Source organism: Phaenicophaeus curvirostris, chromosome 1, assembly GCF_032191515.1.
Source record: "Phaenicophaeus curvirostris isolate KB17595 chromosome 1, BPBGC_Pcur_1.0, whole genome shotgun sequence".
NCBI lineage: Eukaryota > Metazoa > Chordata > Aves > Cuculiformes > Cuculidae > Phaenicophaeus > Phaenicophaeus curvirostris.
The window spans coordinates 69,266,569-69,283,595 of NC_091392.1; the positions used below are offsets into that span (position 1 = coordinate 69,266,569).

At 37.1% G+C, this 17,027-nt stretch overlaps 2 protein-coding genes across 2 annotated transcripts in view; one reads left to right on the plus strand and one right to left on the minus strand.

The window, feature by feature from the left end:
- The window catches only part of PIK3C2G (phosphatidylinositol-4-phosphate 3-kinase catalytic subunit type 2 gamma), a 205,328-nt gene extending 190,843 nt beyond the window's left edge, over positions 1-14,485 (plus strand). Inside the window, exons 31-32 of the mRNA XM_069861952.1 lie at positions 7,952-8,077; positions 13,607-14,485. Coding sequence (XP_069718053.1) covers positions 7,952-8,077; positions 13,607-13,759 — 279 coding nt within the window. The 3' untranslated portion in view covers positions 13,760-14,485. The remainder of the gene's footprint in view (positions 1-7,951; positions 8,078-13,606) is intronic.
- A 2,142-nt stretch (positions 14,486-16,627) lies between these two features.
- The window catches only part of PLCZ1 (phospholipase C zeta 1), a 58,338-nt gene continuing 57,938 nt past the window's right edge, over positions 16,628-17,027 (minus strand). Inside the window, exon 13 of the mRNA XM_069849844.1 lies at positions 16,628-16,713. Coding sequence (XP_069705945.1) covers positions 16,628-16,713 — 86 coding nt within the window. The remainder of the gene's footprint in view (positions 16,714-17,027) is intronic.

Here is a 17,027-nt window from a genome sequence, read left to right on the forward strand (position 1 = left end):
TGTGAAAGGCTTTACAGAAATTCAGATAGATTACATCCTTTGCTTTTCCTATATCCACTGATGTGGTCACCCCATCATAGAAAGTCACTAAGTTGGTCAGGCAGGATTTGCCTTTGATGAAGCCATGCTAGCTGTCTCAAATCACCTCCCTGTCCTCCATGCGCTTTAGCATAGCTTCTCGGAGGATCTGTTCCATGATCATCCCAGGCACAGAAAAATCCATAGAAAAATATAATTTTAAAGCAGGACTGAGTCTTAATTTCTTTCATCTATGCAAAAAAAGCAGAGATTAGTTGACTCAAAGATAGTAATATTGCATTCAGGAATCTAGAACATATCTCCTCACCTCCTTCTATTTTGGAAAAAAACTTCTACATGATTCTTGCACAAATCTTTTACTGGGAATTGTACATTTAATGCATTCACACCTCTGGTTATACAGACACCTTCTTTTATATTATTTTTGCAGACTTGGTAACTTTGTTATACCCACATGGTGCTATGAGGAGCACCCAGTAATCCAGTTCTGAGCATTGGTGAAGTATTAGTGGAGTGTCAGAATCAGGAGCTGGCCTTAGGCTTTGACTGAGCTGGGCAGGGACACAAGCTGTTCCAAGACATCTTTTTCTTTGTTGTTAATTCAGAAGGAGTAGTAGACGCACACTACACTCGGTCGTTACTTCCTGGAGCTAAGTTCTAGGCCTCTGTGTGTCTGCTACTGCGTATGGTCAGTAAAAGGCAAGAGCCTGTTTTACGTACGTGTTGTAGTCACGTTGTTGTACAGCCTTTTGCCCATTTCATTTGGGATTGTATCTGTCCTAACATACAGCTCTCTCTGGATCATCAAGACAACAAATTATTCTTTTTAAATGGGGCATCAAAGCTACATCTGAGTTTCTTTCTTCACCTTTCTGAAACTGTTAGATTCTCATTTCAGAGATCTATAGAAATAAAGGCTTGAAGGAGAAACCCTCATGACCTTCTGGTATCACAGACCAGCTTTCATTTTATTCACTTAATTTAAGCAGAGTTAGATGGGCTTTCCTCTTAAATGACTGAAGCAGTTCAGCAGCTTCTTACATAGTTCTCAGAAAGCCTTGAATCTTTGGGGATCTAGCCTGCTTCCCAGAAATTTCTTTCTCCTTAAAAATAAAACAGAAATTGATTTTGTTAAATATTTAACAGATAATAGTTGTTAATTTAAAAAATTCCACTGTCTGTGTGCCTTGCCCTAATTGGAGTGGGATTCACTTTGAAACTATAGTGTGTACATATATATGATGTGCTGGAATTCAATTACCTGATCAGGGCAATTTCAAATACCACGAAGTTTCTTGCTTGACCTGCAATGACTACTCCAGAATGGTGCCAGTTTCCCATAAAGCCTGTGTCATATTTCCAACTCCATACACACCTGCTGTATTCTGAGGTGACACAAAGCACAGTATTTTAGAAACAGGATCCTAGCCTAGATAACCAAGCTCTCATTTTGATTACTGGAGATTTAAGTCCCAGTTCATTTTCCTAAACATGGAGGAAATGACTTAACATGTCCCATATGGCCTCCAGCTGCCACTGCAGAAGAGGAGGGCCTCAGGTATGGCCTGTGTCATATCTGACAGCTTATGCAGGTATCTTAAGCAACTTATGCGTCTCAAATGGTGCCAGACACGAATGTGTGGGCAATTTAACCAACATAAGCCAGGAGATGCCCACAATGTGATGCTTTGTATTCCTTTCTGGCCTCTCTTTTTGAGATCATTATCGAGATCTGCTTAGACTTTTTTAGGATCCTGCATACCTACCTCACATATGCACCAGGATAGGTCAACGTTGACACATTGCAGGACATTAGATGTGATGCTTTCCTTCTGTCTCAGTGACTGAGGGCTAGTTTTTCCCATTTGACAGCCAGCAGGTCTTAGATAGTGATGGTTGGTTCACTCTTTAGAGATTTTGTGACTCAGGACAGCTCTAGACACTATTTTTGGCAGCATAGTTCTTCCCATTGGGAATGCAGCGTACCATCTTTTATTAACACGCTGGACTACACAAGTCCTTGGTTTCCTAATACAAACAAAGCTGAACCACTACACCTGATTTTTTTTTTTAACCAAAAAGCCTTCTTTCACTTGGGAGAGAAAGGGCTGGAATAAACTGCAGTGGCAAAAGCATTGGTTTTCCTAGAATTAAGAGCACCAGCATTAAGGACTGCTTACCCATTTGGTGCACTGACAAACTGCATGTGGAACAAGCAGGTTTATAAGGATGTTGAAAGTATTGGACTGCACAGAGTGCGTAAGCTGTATTTGGAGATTCAAATCAATAACATCTTTGCATTTTTATCATAGTAAATGACAAAGCCATCTGCAGGCTTGCTCCAATGACACAACTGACACTACCACATTTCTGAAAGGTAGAAAATGCCTGCTCAGAAAATGCTTTCCAGCGTTGAAACAAAATACCTGTTGCTTTGAATCAACATATCTTTTTATTTCCCTGAACTAAATTGAGATAAACTTAATTTCTTTTTTTGTTGCTTTGCCATTTACCTCCATGTCAGTGACATCTATCACAATGTGTCTTCTCTGTTAACATATATAACGCAGACACATGTATTGAATAGGAAAGAAGTTAGGAATAGGAATGAAGTTACTCATAGAGAACAGCGGGAAAAAAATGCATCAGAAGGTATAATAAAGTAAAACTTATCTTGCAGAGAAGCAATTTAGGTGAAAAAAAAAAAAAGCAGTTGTTTGGGAAAAAAACCACCTTATTTCTGCAATCAGTTTTGTCCAGTTGCTTTTCTATTTTCTTTTGCCAATAGCAGAAATGCAGGATGTATCATCTGTTTCACTCTAGGACTGAAGGCAGAAACATACCTGCATGCCTAACACTAAGAGAAACTGATGATGTGATTTAAATTTGAGGTGGTAGTAATCTAAAAAGAAAATTCAATGTCACTTAGGAAGAGAGAATTTTTTAAAAGCTTTACAATAAACTATCCCTAAAGTGCATTTTTTAAAAACATAAAAACCTCCTTCAAATTCCTATGAGCAAGGCCCAATATTCATACTGGCTGCTGAACTGGATAGTTTAATATATGGCAAATTTTGAAGAAGGAAGGCCTATAATAATGGCAACAAAGAATCCATCCTTAAGGAGAGTTGTGGATGATTAGTGATGGTCAAAGGAGAAAAGTCATTAGGATAATGTAATTCTTGTGGAATTGGATTTCATCCATTCTTCCCCAGCTACAGCTAGTATATTTAAAATTAAATTACACAGGACATAACCTATATGCATGGGTTTCTGTAAGTAAATATCAATACTTTTTTGGTTTTGGAAAATAAAATTGGAGTGAAAATGGAACATAGCCTAACAGATCTGTCTGTATTAGTTTTACAGTATTGAATTACAGATGTGTACAGAAGTAAATCCCTAGAGTATTATTTCCTCTCCCTCTCCCCCCTCATTCTTAAATATTTTCATCACCTTCAGCCTGACTTTAGATGAAAATAACATTTCAAAGGTAAACTGCTTTTTAAAACATATATACAGGCAGTTTTAACAGAGTTCCTTAAAAACATCAGTCATTATCAGGATCAAGCAGGCAGGTCATTCTTGGAGAAAATTATTCAGTTGTGGCTTGTTTGTATTTGAAGAAAGCACAGGGAGTCAACTTCTAAATTCAACTCAAATTTTTTTATTGGCAGATCAAAATAATTGGGATTTTTTTTGTCCATAGGCTTAATATGGAGAGTTCTAGTATTTCTGTTGGGAATTTGGTTTTTATACCTTTTCAGCCTTACAGATTTTTATAACTTCAATTTTTTTCACAAGCATATGCAATCAAAGATTTAAGACAGTAATTTCAATTGGGAGTAACTTCTTTTACAGGAAGTAAACCTCCTTTATGTTGAGGTTAATGAAATGACTACAGATTTAAACATAAATAGAATTCAACCTAAAAGTTTGGGGGTTTTTCTGTTTGCTTGAGCTCACGTACATTGGACAAGCTAGAAAGATTTTGTAGAGTAATTAAAATGCAAAACAGCATTCACAAAGTGCACTTTGATTTCCTTCTGGCCTGGACTATGGACAAAAATCAGTGATTTTTGAGCCACTAATACTAACAGAAGGCATTTTTGCTGAGTTTTAAAATTACTCATAAATCTGCTAGAAATCTTACTCTGTTTATAGTGGACCCACCAGAACAGACATTCTTTGGTTCCAATGAGAGTGGCATTTAGGTCCAATATTCTTCACACTCACCTAAGTTTGTAAACACGCCAGTGCAGTCTGAGTTAGAAGTAAAAGGATAATCCAGGGGTTTTGCCCATTAAATGTGACACTGTAGCTTGACAGAAGAAGTAATCTTTGGAATGGGAAAAAAAAAAAAAGTGATTCTTTTTCTTATCTCTTTTATTCAAGGAAATACTCAAGTCATATGTAAAAGCCTGAGAAAAGATTGATTTGCCTGAAAGCTTGGGATTTTTGCCTGCCATGTTAGTTGTTTTAATGAAACAGCTTAATTCAACTTTCACCTATTTTAGATTTTAACAAATATTTCTGACATGTTAATCCTGCTCTTGGTTTTGCCTTGTGATTCTCAAACTGACAGGATCTCTCTTTGTTCTTGGTAGGGAGGGTCAAGCAAAAGCATAGCTCCTTCCATGGCCATTGCAAGCCTTGTTTCAAAAAAATCCTTCAGTGAAGTGGGCTCTTCACAATGAAAGATTCAACTATTTTGACAATCAAAAGGAAGCAAGCAGAAACTCATCATACGAGCTACCTGTATCTGCTCCTGCAAAGCCATGGCTGATTTATACCCTCTGTTAATCTGTAGTTCTGGATGATGAGTGTGTAGTTGAACAAAGCCTTTTCAACAGTCAGAGACCCTCCTTAGATGTTTTGTGTTATATCAGGAAGCAGGGGAGGGCAGTTGAGAAGTGGAAGATGTGATCTCGTTTGAAGAGTGCTCAGCTGAAGCTTTTTGATCGCTTGATAGTCTAACAGTGCCACTGCATATGAGGAATTGGGACAATTGTGGAATTTGGAGTGGCCTGTTTGCCTTTCCTCAGCAAGAGAAAATAAAGTGGAAAAACATTATGTGTAAAGCAAGAAGAAGGAAAAAAAAAAACCACCCAACAATCAGAACTAAGATCTCTAGTTGGAATTCAGGTGGCTGCAGTTTAAATTACCTTAACAGTCAGCTGCTGATTGCTCTTATTCATGAAGAGTGGCTTTGTTTTAGTTCTGAAAGATCCCAAAGCAACTGCTCTGCCCTGAGTTTTATTCTCTGGATCGCTAAAATATTATCCTTTTTTATATCCTGTCTTGACCCTCTCCTCCCACTCACCTCTTTCAACATGTATTAAGCTGTTAAGCTACATTCAAAGGGACAATGAAGAAGTAGTTTTCTTTCCATGTTTTGTATGGCCACAGCACTGCTGCAAAGTGCCTTCCTTAGATTTTGGGAGGAGTTGGCTGAAGACTAAATAATGTTCTAGCTTTGTTAGCAGGGAACAAGGAGAAACTCAAAGGTATAGTGATGATTTTATTTGACTTTTTTTTTATTCATTGCATGCACTTCTAGATCCTCCCATCCTGTTAAACAATCATGGGGCAATCAGCTTGGATTGTTTCCCTGGCAGGAGAAAGCCAGACTGAGCCTGTTTCAAATGCAAAAGTACTGCCCTGATCAGCTCCTTTGTTGTCTTGAGGTGTGCAGTGGGGCACAGCACTTGGGACTACACCCTGTCCTATCTGACCACTCAAAGAAGAGCAGAACAGCATAGATACAGCAGCCTCATGCTTTTTGCAGCTGCTGCTGACCTCAGCTTTTGAAATTAGCTCTGGCATGGTCCCTGGTTAGGCAATACACTGCTGGGATGAATTCTAAAGCCTGATATTTTTCAAGACTCTTCCCGTACTGTGTTTCCATAGTGAAGATCATTTTGCTGGGCCTCAATATTCAGCTGATAAGGTCTTCTTCAAGAATGACACCACTCCCACTCCCTTTTTTTTTAACCCTGTTCCTTTTTTGTCTGAAACAAATAAAATCTGTTTACCTTGAAGTTACAGTGTTGCTCATTTATTGATTGAGATGTTAATTACCTATTCTAGGTGAACCTGCTTTAGCAGGGCAGTTGGACTAGATGATCGCCAGGGGTTCCATCTATTCCTGACCATTCTGTTATCCTTTGAAGAACTTGATAACAGTTAGGATCCTGGTTGCTTAGACTGGTATTTAAGGCTACATTTGTTTCTTCCTCCTGATTTTAGCGAGACTGTGCAATTTAATGTTGTTTGTAATCCTCAGCTGAAGTTTTAGAATACTCCTAGATCAATAGGGAGGGGCATTCAAATGAGCAGTGTAAATTATAAATCCTGTACTTACAGTATGGTACTCTGTCCTAGCAAAATACCTCTTAGTTTCACTACTATTTAATGGAATGCCTGTCTTAGGCATTGAATCCCATCTTTCTAAATCCCATGTATATTTTAAATCAGATGTGCTTTGGGAAGCTTAGCTATAGTAACAGTAATCGTTCACGTCATGCTAATAGTATGTAATGACTTGAGTTGTTCATCCTTTGATGCTGTACAGTGAGTGTTAATGATAGCAATAATAAGCTTTGCAGCTGACCACATAATTTGCCTTGAAGGATCATTTCAGATAACAAAAACCAGCTTTGTTGTGCTCACACACAAACACTATTTTTCTTCCCAGCAGAGAAGTTATTTATTGCTAGGGCACCAGCAGTTTCCCCTATCACAGGGATATGTTGCTGATAATGCCTGTAGAAATCCCCATATTTCTTGACACATACTGTGAATAATTAAGATCTCAGAAACAACTTTAGCCTGAGCCAGGTAAATTTACAATAGGAAATAGAAATGCAACTGCTTGTGTAATGGTCTGGGTTCATCAGTTGCAAACATTTTAAGGTCTCTTCTTTTTATTTGCATTTTCATTTACATCCTGTCGCTGGATTTCTTGTAAAGTGTCTGGTAAAATTTCTGCCTAAAATGCTGATAATACAATTAAAATTACTGATATTCTTATGTGCCTCATTTTGTGCTTTCTGGTTGTATACTGTGTTACGAACACAAAGGTTTCTGCTTCATTATAAGCTAAGCACTGTGACATATGCTGAAAAGATATATGTTTGATAGTTGTTCATGATTATGTTCTTTAAAACTCTCATACTACCAAGGTGTTTTCTGAATAACTGTAATGTTGCTTTAGGAATAACCTTACAGCTGTTCAGAAATAATCAAAAAACTCTCCACCCAGTAGCATACAACTGAGCCTGCTTAATAGATTGGCTCTGATCTCGAGTAGCTACCCTGAGATAGAATGTCTGGAATATTGTTAAGTAATCTAAACTGGAAAATCAAACAGATTTTGCAGCTGTGTGATAGGAGAGATTGGAAAGATTGTCACTGTAAGAATCCTGTTCTGTCCATACTGCTGCAGGAAATGCTTTTGGCTCTTCTATAGTAACATGCTTTATGAAACATCCTTAGAAACAAACAGTTCTCCCCAGCATTAGCACTGCTACTTAAGAGTTAAAATCAATAGGAGCTTACTGCCTGTAATCCAGTTTCTATGCATTGCTCTAGAAATGGAATGGCTAGACTTTGTATCAGATTAAGCTGAGTTAAAGTAGATTGAGGCTTAAGGGTTTTTCAGTCAGAAAATAAAATATTAAAGATAGGCAATTTTACCTTGTTCTTGTATTATTTCATTTCTAATACCCTGATTCAATATTAAGCTGATTTCTAAGAATTCCTGTTGTTTATTGCACTAGTACTCCAAGAGAATACTGAGGATGTAATGTGTTTCTGAGTCTGCTTAAAGTCCAGATTTAATTTGGTACTTCATATTTGTTTTCAGTGCTAGAACATGAGCATTCATATTTATGACCGTTTTGTTTTTCAGCACCTCCCAGATGGCTCTGCCCCAAGTGCACATGCTGAATTTTATCTTCTGCCAGATCCTTATGAGGTCAGTCGAAGGAAAACAAGAACAGCTCCAAAAAGCTCTGACCCTACTTACAATGAAATTGTGAGTACCATTCACTTTTTCCCACCATTTCTTACTTGTCTGGTTTTCTTTGCCCACTCTTGAAATAAAATAACATGGCTGTGGCTATTTAGATCTGTTGCAACAAGTACGATCAAAAATAAGGAACATGTCATAAACTGAACCACAAATGGGGACAGTCTTCTGCTTTGCATCTTTCTAAGAAGTGAAACAGTCTCTTTATGTCTTTCTCTTTAGGAAACCAGGTGGATGGTTGGTTTATGGCTGGATCCAGTGGGTCCTAGTGATTCTATGATTCTGTTATTATTCACACTGCTCTATTTTATGCCACAACCACAGTTACATGTTAGCCAAATGAGACCAACCATCATTGTACCAAAACCTATGCTGTTTTGAATGAAGATTTATACAATAACTAAAAAGTACTGATCGAATGGATGCTGTTATTCAAAGTTGCATTCAAAAATAGACAACCAAATAGGTTGTCACTGTTCTAAATGATAACACGATAATAAATAGCTAAGTTATTTTTATGTCAAAATGCTAGCAGTTCACAGCCATATATAATTATTTCACGCACCACTGAAGTGCTCACGCCTCTGGGGTGAAACCAAACATTTGAATGGAGGAACATTTTCAGCAGATTGGGAGATGCAATAAACCATATTCTTTAATATGGGCAGATGAGGTTTAAACAGTAAGTGGGGTTGAAGATTATAATTATTAAATATAACAAATCTCCTAAAGATCTCAAAGCAATTTACAAATGCTCTTTGAGTAGGCTTTAAAGTACAAGGCATGGGAGATATTGCCACTCCACCCCATTTCATAGATAAGATATGATGAAGCTTAAGTTAGTCAACTGAGGCTAAGAGTCCTTATCTCCTACTTTCCCAGTCCTGGGATGTTAATATTTTTCTTTGTCTTTTCCCACATCTATTTGATCACAAATTTTACGTACTTACACTGACAACTACCAATGCTTCTGTAAGCAGGCTCCTCAAGTAGTACTGCTGCTAAGATCTGAGTCAGGTTTCCATCCCTATCTAAAGAAATTCCTTTACATTTGAAAGATATTTAAAGCAGAGTAATACAATATGTTTATATAATAACATTCCTTGCAAAGTATTCAAAATGGAATGCAGACAAGAACCAGCCAGCAACACTGGAAGACAATTATCTTTCTCACCATTATTAGATCAAGTCGAATGCAAGAAAATACAAAATCCTGTCTGCAGTCAGACGGTAATCACTAGGAGGAGATTTAATTGTTGTTGAGGAGTGTTCCACTGCTGTTAAGTGAAATCCCATGAAAACTTTAATATCCTTTACTCAAAACTCAAAGCCTTCTTCACAGATGCTCAATCTTATTCACCAGGAACTGCTAATCACAGTGGGGACATATGGTTCCATTGAACTTGGACATTTCAAACCCAATGCCTGTGCTGTTCACAGCTCTGTTCTTCCATATGTGTTATCATTGTGTATTCATTTTCTGTCCAAGGCTGGTAGACTGAGGCAGAAGCCGCCTCAGGGAAGAAAACTACTAAAAATACAAGTCAGCTGTCTTTTAAGTTAGTTACTGTCCAAAACGCTGTGTACAGAAATGTACTAGCCTTTTTTATGAGTTCATAAGTTTTTATTAAAGCCAAATGGCTGGAAGGAAGCTGTATATTAATTTGTCTCTGTGTTCAAGACTGAGAAAAATCTGAAATGTGCTTCTCTTGGGTATTTTTATTTTTAGTTTTGAACTTCTATTGCTTATGACTGCCTACAGCAAATTATCAGCCTTGCAAAAGTGCATTTTATTTTTTATTTTTACTCATGTGTGAGAGTAAAGATGTGAAAATCCAGGAGGGCCGACAATAGAATGAACTATGCCAAGTGTTTTGGAGTTCCTTTTAACAAGCACTCCTTTTTTCTCATGTTCCTTTATTTGGTTTTTGGAGTTTGTTGCATTCACACCGATATAATATTGCATTAAAAAATGATGGTTGAAAGGAGAGGAGAAAGAACACAGAAAAAATGGAATGCATAGTAAAGAGAAAGACCACTGTTAGGAATAAATGAGTTACTCAGGAGGTTCCAGAGTAGTTTAGTGCAAACCAGGAAAGTAAAAAAATTGAAAATAAATTTGAATTATTTAAGCTTAAACTCTTGTCAAGAAAAGTTGCAATGATCAGAACTAGCTGCAGTGGAGTCTTGTTCACCTGTGTAGCATTTGCCCTGAGACGTACATCAAGGTCTCAGTTGTTCGCAGTTTGGCTCTTGAGTGCCTGCATTTATGTGCACCCACAAAATGAGCAAACCTCCAAGACAAAGCAGAACGTCCGTTGTTGTAATGAAGCCAGAAAGAGAGGGAACTCTATCCTGCCCTTGTGGTGTGGCCAAGCGTAAGCAAATATACTTGAGCCATATCAATTTATTAGTGTTACTCCAATTACCCTCAGAGCAGAGGGGACTCTGGCCTGCAACAACCAGAATAGCCCTGGCAAGCCTGATGGAGGGGGAGGAGGAAGGGAACTGTACAAGGAGCCACAGCCGCTCCCTCCAGCACCATGCGTCAAAGCTAATTTGGACAATTAAAAGCAAATCTAGGAACTGTGCCATGGCTACCTAAGGAGAAGCAACTGTCCTGCATTTGTGATTAAAATGTCATTAGACTCCTGTAGGTCAACAGTGCTTCTCTTTTTGGAGCCAGCAGTACTTGAATTCCATTCTTAACTGTCGCACCGGTTTGCTGCATGGCCATATGTATCTCCCCTCCATTTGATGTAGCTGTATAAATGCGAGGCAAATATTCTCACTGCACTATCATTTCAGGATTTAATTGTTCTGATTATGAAATTCTGGCAGGTGGCATTTGTTTTATCCACATACTAATTCAGTTATCTCCAGACCTTTCTTCTGTCCTTGCATCCTAATGATGTATATCTAGCTCTGCCTGAATTTTTAATACCATTTTAGAAACAGTTTATTTGGACCTTTTGAAAACCACCCACCCTACACTGTAAGGTCTGTCATTGCTTAAAGCTTAATGCTTCTTTTTGTCCAAAGACTGAAAGTTGTTCATTACCTGAGTTCATGCCTGTTGTGATCCACTCTATTGAAGATTTCTTAGCTCTTGCAGCTTTTCATATACTCTTTTCTGCAAGGGCGGAAGATGTATCTTTAATATATTGGCAAAGAAACAAGGCACCTTTCTATGGTAACATTAGTATCACTCCAGTAATCAAATAATAGTTTTATTCTAAATTATAATATCACTTACGGTAACTGTCCTTGCTTGGGGGATTTTCTTCATCATTTCACTTTGGTTTTGGTGGGATGATGCCATTGGAGGACAGAGAAGGTGGAATTTTTAGTTCACATAAAGTTTGGTGAAATAGGTACAGTGAACATTGAAACCAAAAAGCACCAGGCTTGACTTTCATGACAGCTGTTTCAGACCATGATTTGCAAATATTTCTAAATGGAAAAGGAAATGTTGCACCCTGGTAAGTTATTTCTAGTAAAATCCAGTTAAAAGGATTGAGTGGGACAGTTTTTCTTTCCCCCACAACCTGTGGCAGTGGTTGTTTATCCCCATAGCACCAATTATCCCTGTACAACAGAGGTCTTGGTGTTCTGTCTGTCGGTGCTTGCTGTCAGAGTGGCTTGATGTCCTGCCTGTTTGGCACTCACTGCAATTTCTCTGCAGCTTGCAGTGCAGACAAAATGACCCTCTGGTCCCAGAGGGGCAGCGGAGGCCAGCTAGGGTTGTCTGGGAGGACTGGCTATTTTGTGCCTCCTGGGCGCACCTGTGAAGTTCAGAACCACCCTTCTGTTGCCATTCAGCGTGAGGATCGTTACTGAAGCTGAGCCTTTATAAACTCTGTCCCTGTCTGAAGGACATCTGCCATGGCCATTTCTGCTTCTTATAATTGGAGATACAGAGAGGACTCAGCAGTTCAGCCTGCAGCGATCCAGGCGAGGGGGGCTTGTTCTGACCTCCGCTTAGTAGTGCCATACTTATAGACTGCATCAGGTTGCACCATAAATCCAAGCAGGTTGCATGGCAAATACCTTTTAGGCAGCTTCACTTTACCGTTCTCCTGAAATGACAGTATGTCACTGGGTTTGCTTTTTACACTGCATGGAGTGATTAAAATTTAAAGCATTTACCATTGTAACTAAAATAGGAAAAACATTTTCAGCCATACAAATTTTAGATAAGATGTTGTTCTCTTAACAAAGCTCACCTTTCAGGCCTGAAACTAGCATTCTTTCACATTTTATAAAAACCCACATGCTGTTCACTCAGCAGTTTTTGATTAATGCAGAGACTGAAACGTAGTAATCTGTTCTGAATACACCTCATTCTTGTTAGCCTATCACCACAGATTTTTATTTTTTTTTTTGTAATTCAGAAAATACGCCATTAATATTTCATTATTTACCTCAGTGTGTTCTCAGAGCATTAAGGTAATTTTAAGGATATTTTAAAAGCTATAGGCCTTAGTAATTTTCTTAAGAGATGCTAAGCAAGCTGTGTCATTTAACTTGAGGTAGATGCTCCACATGTACAACTTCTACTGAGTGGATTGAGCTTTCTGTCATGTTTAATATTTTATGATTCTATTAAAAAGCAAGCATTTTTATAATGGCCACATTTGGATACAGTTAGCATTCAGAATCATTATTTGTATTGAAATAGTAAAATTTATACAGGCAATTTTCAAAGGAAAATTGTCTCTTATGATGTGGGTTTGTTGCATCCAGAACAGTTATGAGATATTATGAAGTCTTGATTGGAAGAAAATTTTGTTATGTTTTAGCTTGATCTTTTTTATTCAGGTATGTAGCACAAGATTTAATCATAAGTACAGTACAGAGAAAAATTCTGAGGAACAGTACTAAGGAACATGTAACAAACACAATATAAATAAGTTTTAAAATAATTGACATCAAAACTGTTTTCCTGGGTTTTTTTTCTGATTTTAGCAGAAGAGCAGTACCATTTATCAAAGCATCTGCCATGGAAAGATATTTAAAAATTGTAATAGTCTACACTTTTCCAGAATTACCTATCTCATGTTTTCAGGCTACGGTCTGTGATTAATACTTTCCATTTAAATATCTCCTCCAGAAATTCAACCATATTATCCTTCCCTGGTGAACTTCATGGAGGACCTCATATCTCTTCACATTTGAGTTCAAAACTCTCTGCAAGTTTCAGTTTTCACAGGGAAAATTATGTATACCTATTTTTTTCTCAAGTATTGCAACACAGGTTTTCAATTTATTTACAAATGCTTGCTAATCAGATTTCACAAGTTGGTAGAAACTGTTTTATTTGACCTACATAAAGTCAAATGTATTTCTGAGGTAAATTCATTAAGTTGAGTGAATTTGGCTCATGGCTAGTAGTTTTTAATTCTGGAGGGCAGTTTAAAGCCATTATTACAAAGTTGTAATCATCACCTTGAATGCTGTATTGAAGTGTTTTGCCTGCCAAATAGATTCACAAATTCATATGGTTCTTTTCTGTTTCACTGTATATGATTTCAGGTTGTGTACGACAAAGTCACAGAGCTCAAAGGCCGTGTACTGAAGCTTATTGTAAAAAGCAAAGGAACATTTGTTGGAGCTGTTAACATTCAACTGAGCAGTGTCCAGTTAAATGAAGAAAAGTGGTATCCACTGGGAAACAGTGTGATTTAAATGTTGTCTAAGATGATTCAATTATTTATCCACTAATGTTTGGTTTTCCCGTTTCTCACGGTACATTTTATCTCAGTTGCCCTTGAGAACATACAGTCATCTGCTGAGAACATACTTTAACATTTCTAATCATAAGGCTATGGTCTTTAAATTGTTATCTTCTTGTAACTGATTCTTGTCAGTGTGAGTTTAAAATATCACATTCCAAGAACTTGTACTAGCACGCAGGAAATTCTTACAACAGCAATAAAGATTTTTATTTTGTTCAAATTAGACAATACTGTAAAAACACCAAATTCTGTATACATCAAAGTGTGAGGCCTAATTCTTTGTCTATTAATTCCACTGCCTGAGTTGAAACAATGCTGATAATGGTGTCATTTATTGTCATCTGCTGTGACTCCACTACATATGATGATTTCACCATAGAAGCATGGGATGATTCCCTTGGTGCCAATACATTTCAGATGTCAAGCAAATTTCATGTTAAATCTTATACAATCAATCCTTTTTTTTTTTTTAGAAAAAAGAGAACTTAAAAGCTTTGCACTTTGCACATTTTGTGCAGTACAGGCTGGTGTGCTTTTAACGGTTGATATAACATTGAATGGATACTCATTTGTTGATAAGATATGTCATTGTTTCTTTTTTTCTGACATCCAAGAAGCAGATAACTGGTCATTTGTAAGACGAAAGGAGGAGGGAGAAGCTAGTATTCATGAATAAATAAAGCATATTGACTGTGAGCTTTCAGTGTGGTATTTATTTAAGATCATGATATAAAAAAGATCTTTGTTCACTAGTCCTACCTCATTGCATTGTTATGCTGCATAAGCGAGTCAAGTCAATACATGCATTGACCTCAGGGCTATAAAATGTATATATACATATTAAACAATGAATGTGAGTGGTTCCTTTGAGTTCACTGAGGCTAATTATGGGCTCTGTTCTTCAAAGCATTTTTACCTAAATTGAGGAAGCGCTTAAGTACATCATTAAACATTTAATATGTGAGAAACCGTAATGAACTGCCCATTATTGGTAGACTCTTACACACACAGAATTGGCCGTGTATCTATACCTTTCTACTTTTCCAGGACCAAGGGCACATTGTGATTTGAACTGCTGGAAAATTTTAAGTTACCATGTACTGAGTAGGTCTGACACTTCCTACCAGGTGGAAAAGTGGTCAACAGAGGGATGATAAAGCCAGAAGCTGAAGGAAATTGCCTTCTTCTCCCAAAGGACACTCACAAATCAGGCTTCAGAAGGTAATATTGCATAAAGCTCCTGAAGTGGGACAAGGAGTGTAATTTAAGAAACTGAGCAAGCCAGAGGTTTTCTCAGCATCAAACCAATTGACTATGTCACTTGGTCAGTTTTTATCTGAGAATAGATAGAACAGAATGCCTGGGGAAATCAACCTCCTCCTCAGTAAGAGAAGCTGAAGGGAACTCTGCTTGAATATTAATATTATTAGTATTCTTCAGAGTTGAAAAAAAGCCATATTTACCACGTGAAAAGAATATTAGCCAGCATACAGATATGATCACTACAAAGACCAGTAAATCTAACGTTTTAGGTTATAGACTCTCCTGGGTAAAGAATCAAGTGATTTGTCACTCAAGTATAAAACACACACTTTGATCAACTTACAATGTTATCAAATTACCTGACCTCACAGTCCCATTTGATTTTAGATTTTTCTTAGTCTACTGTCCTGATTTCCTTATTATAACTATAATGAAATTTTCTATTAGTGTTATTTCCTGTGACATTTTCTAATCACTGTTTACTGTATGCCCCGATTTTCCATCTTAGAGCAACATTAAATAAGATAACATTAAAATGGTATTAAAAAAAGAGTATTAAAATATAATATTATCAGAACTGTCTGCAAACTCAAGCAATACTCTTTGGTATTAATGGAATAATTAATATAGCTCTTTTTTTTAAAAAATAACATTTGAATAGCAAATCTGCAATAGATGCAGAACTGTGGGAGGTTGCAATACTTCAGTTTTGTAAGGAAGATGGGAAATGAAGTCTCATGGGCCAGATCTGCAGTGACAGCTATGTCAGGCTAGCTATGTCAGTAGGCTTCAGAGATCTTTAATCAAACAATCAATCCTTGTCTTTTCTAAAATTCTTCTACCCCACCTCAAAGCATTGCTCTTTCTCTTACCTGAGTTCACGGTAAGATGAATCCTGAGCTCCCTGCTGCTAAGAGGAACATAGTCCTTTACAAATCAGTCCATGAGTTATTTGTTTTTCTTTGGCAGCAGGAGGTTCAAGACTAAGTTAAGAAAATGTAGTCATATTAACATCTGAGTTTTTACCACTTTAAGAGCTATTTTTTTCTCAAAACTTTTCCCAGGTGACAAAATTGCAGTGGATATAAAAAGGTATAGTATAGCCCAATCAGAAGCTGCTGTTATAAATTTAAAGCATACATTGTGAGTATAATTTTTCCTGTTCTCCTGGAAAGAAACAGTGATAAGAGATTTTGTTCAATAGAAGTAAAGTTGTCAATGTAGCACACTCATAATTATGCATTCTTAGATCATAAATATTAGACTATTATTCTCAGTCAGTAATTAATAATACTTTTGAAATTAGCTGCAAATGAAATTAGCAACTGAATTTTTAAAATGTCCAAAAAAGATTGGTCTTTATGAATTAGTTCTAAGTAGCGTCAGTAGCCATTACTTATTCAGGATACCATTTACTCACATAAGAAGTCCCATTAGCTTAAAATCATTGAGAATATGCAACTGTGGGAATCAAACCACTGGACTGATGCATGCCTAGGGATGTTGCTTTATTGAGCAGAGTGTGATCCTCCAGAACAACAGCTAGTGCAGAACATCATTGATAGTACCAGACATGAACAAACAGTGATGCAGGTTTGAGGTTGCCACCATCTTTGGACAATAGGGGAATGCTACAGTAACCTGTAAATATAAGGACATTAATCAGCATATTAACTGCAAATGTCACTCCATTATGATGGAGTATCTTTATGATCTACTATGTAAACAAGGCATAATTTACGATTCTCTAAATAACTCTTTAAAATAAACTGAAATTACACAGAACACAAATCCCATTTTTACTGGTTTTCTCTCCTATGTAACAAACAGTATTTCAGTTCTGGCAGTTTTGGACACAAAGAGAAACTCCAGTGACTTTCAAGGACATGATGTGTTTTCAAACTGAAGGCTTTTAGCACAGTGATAAGATGGGGAAAGCATACATTTTAAACCTC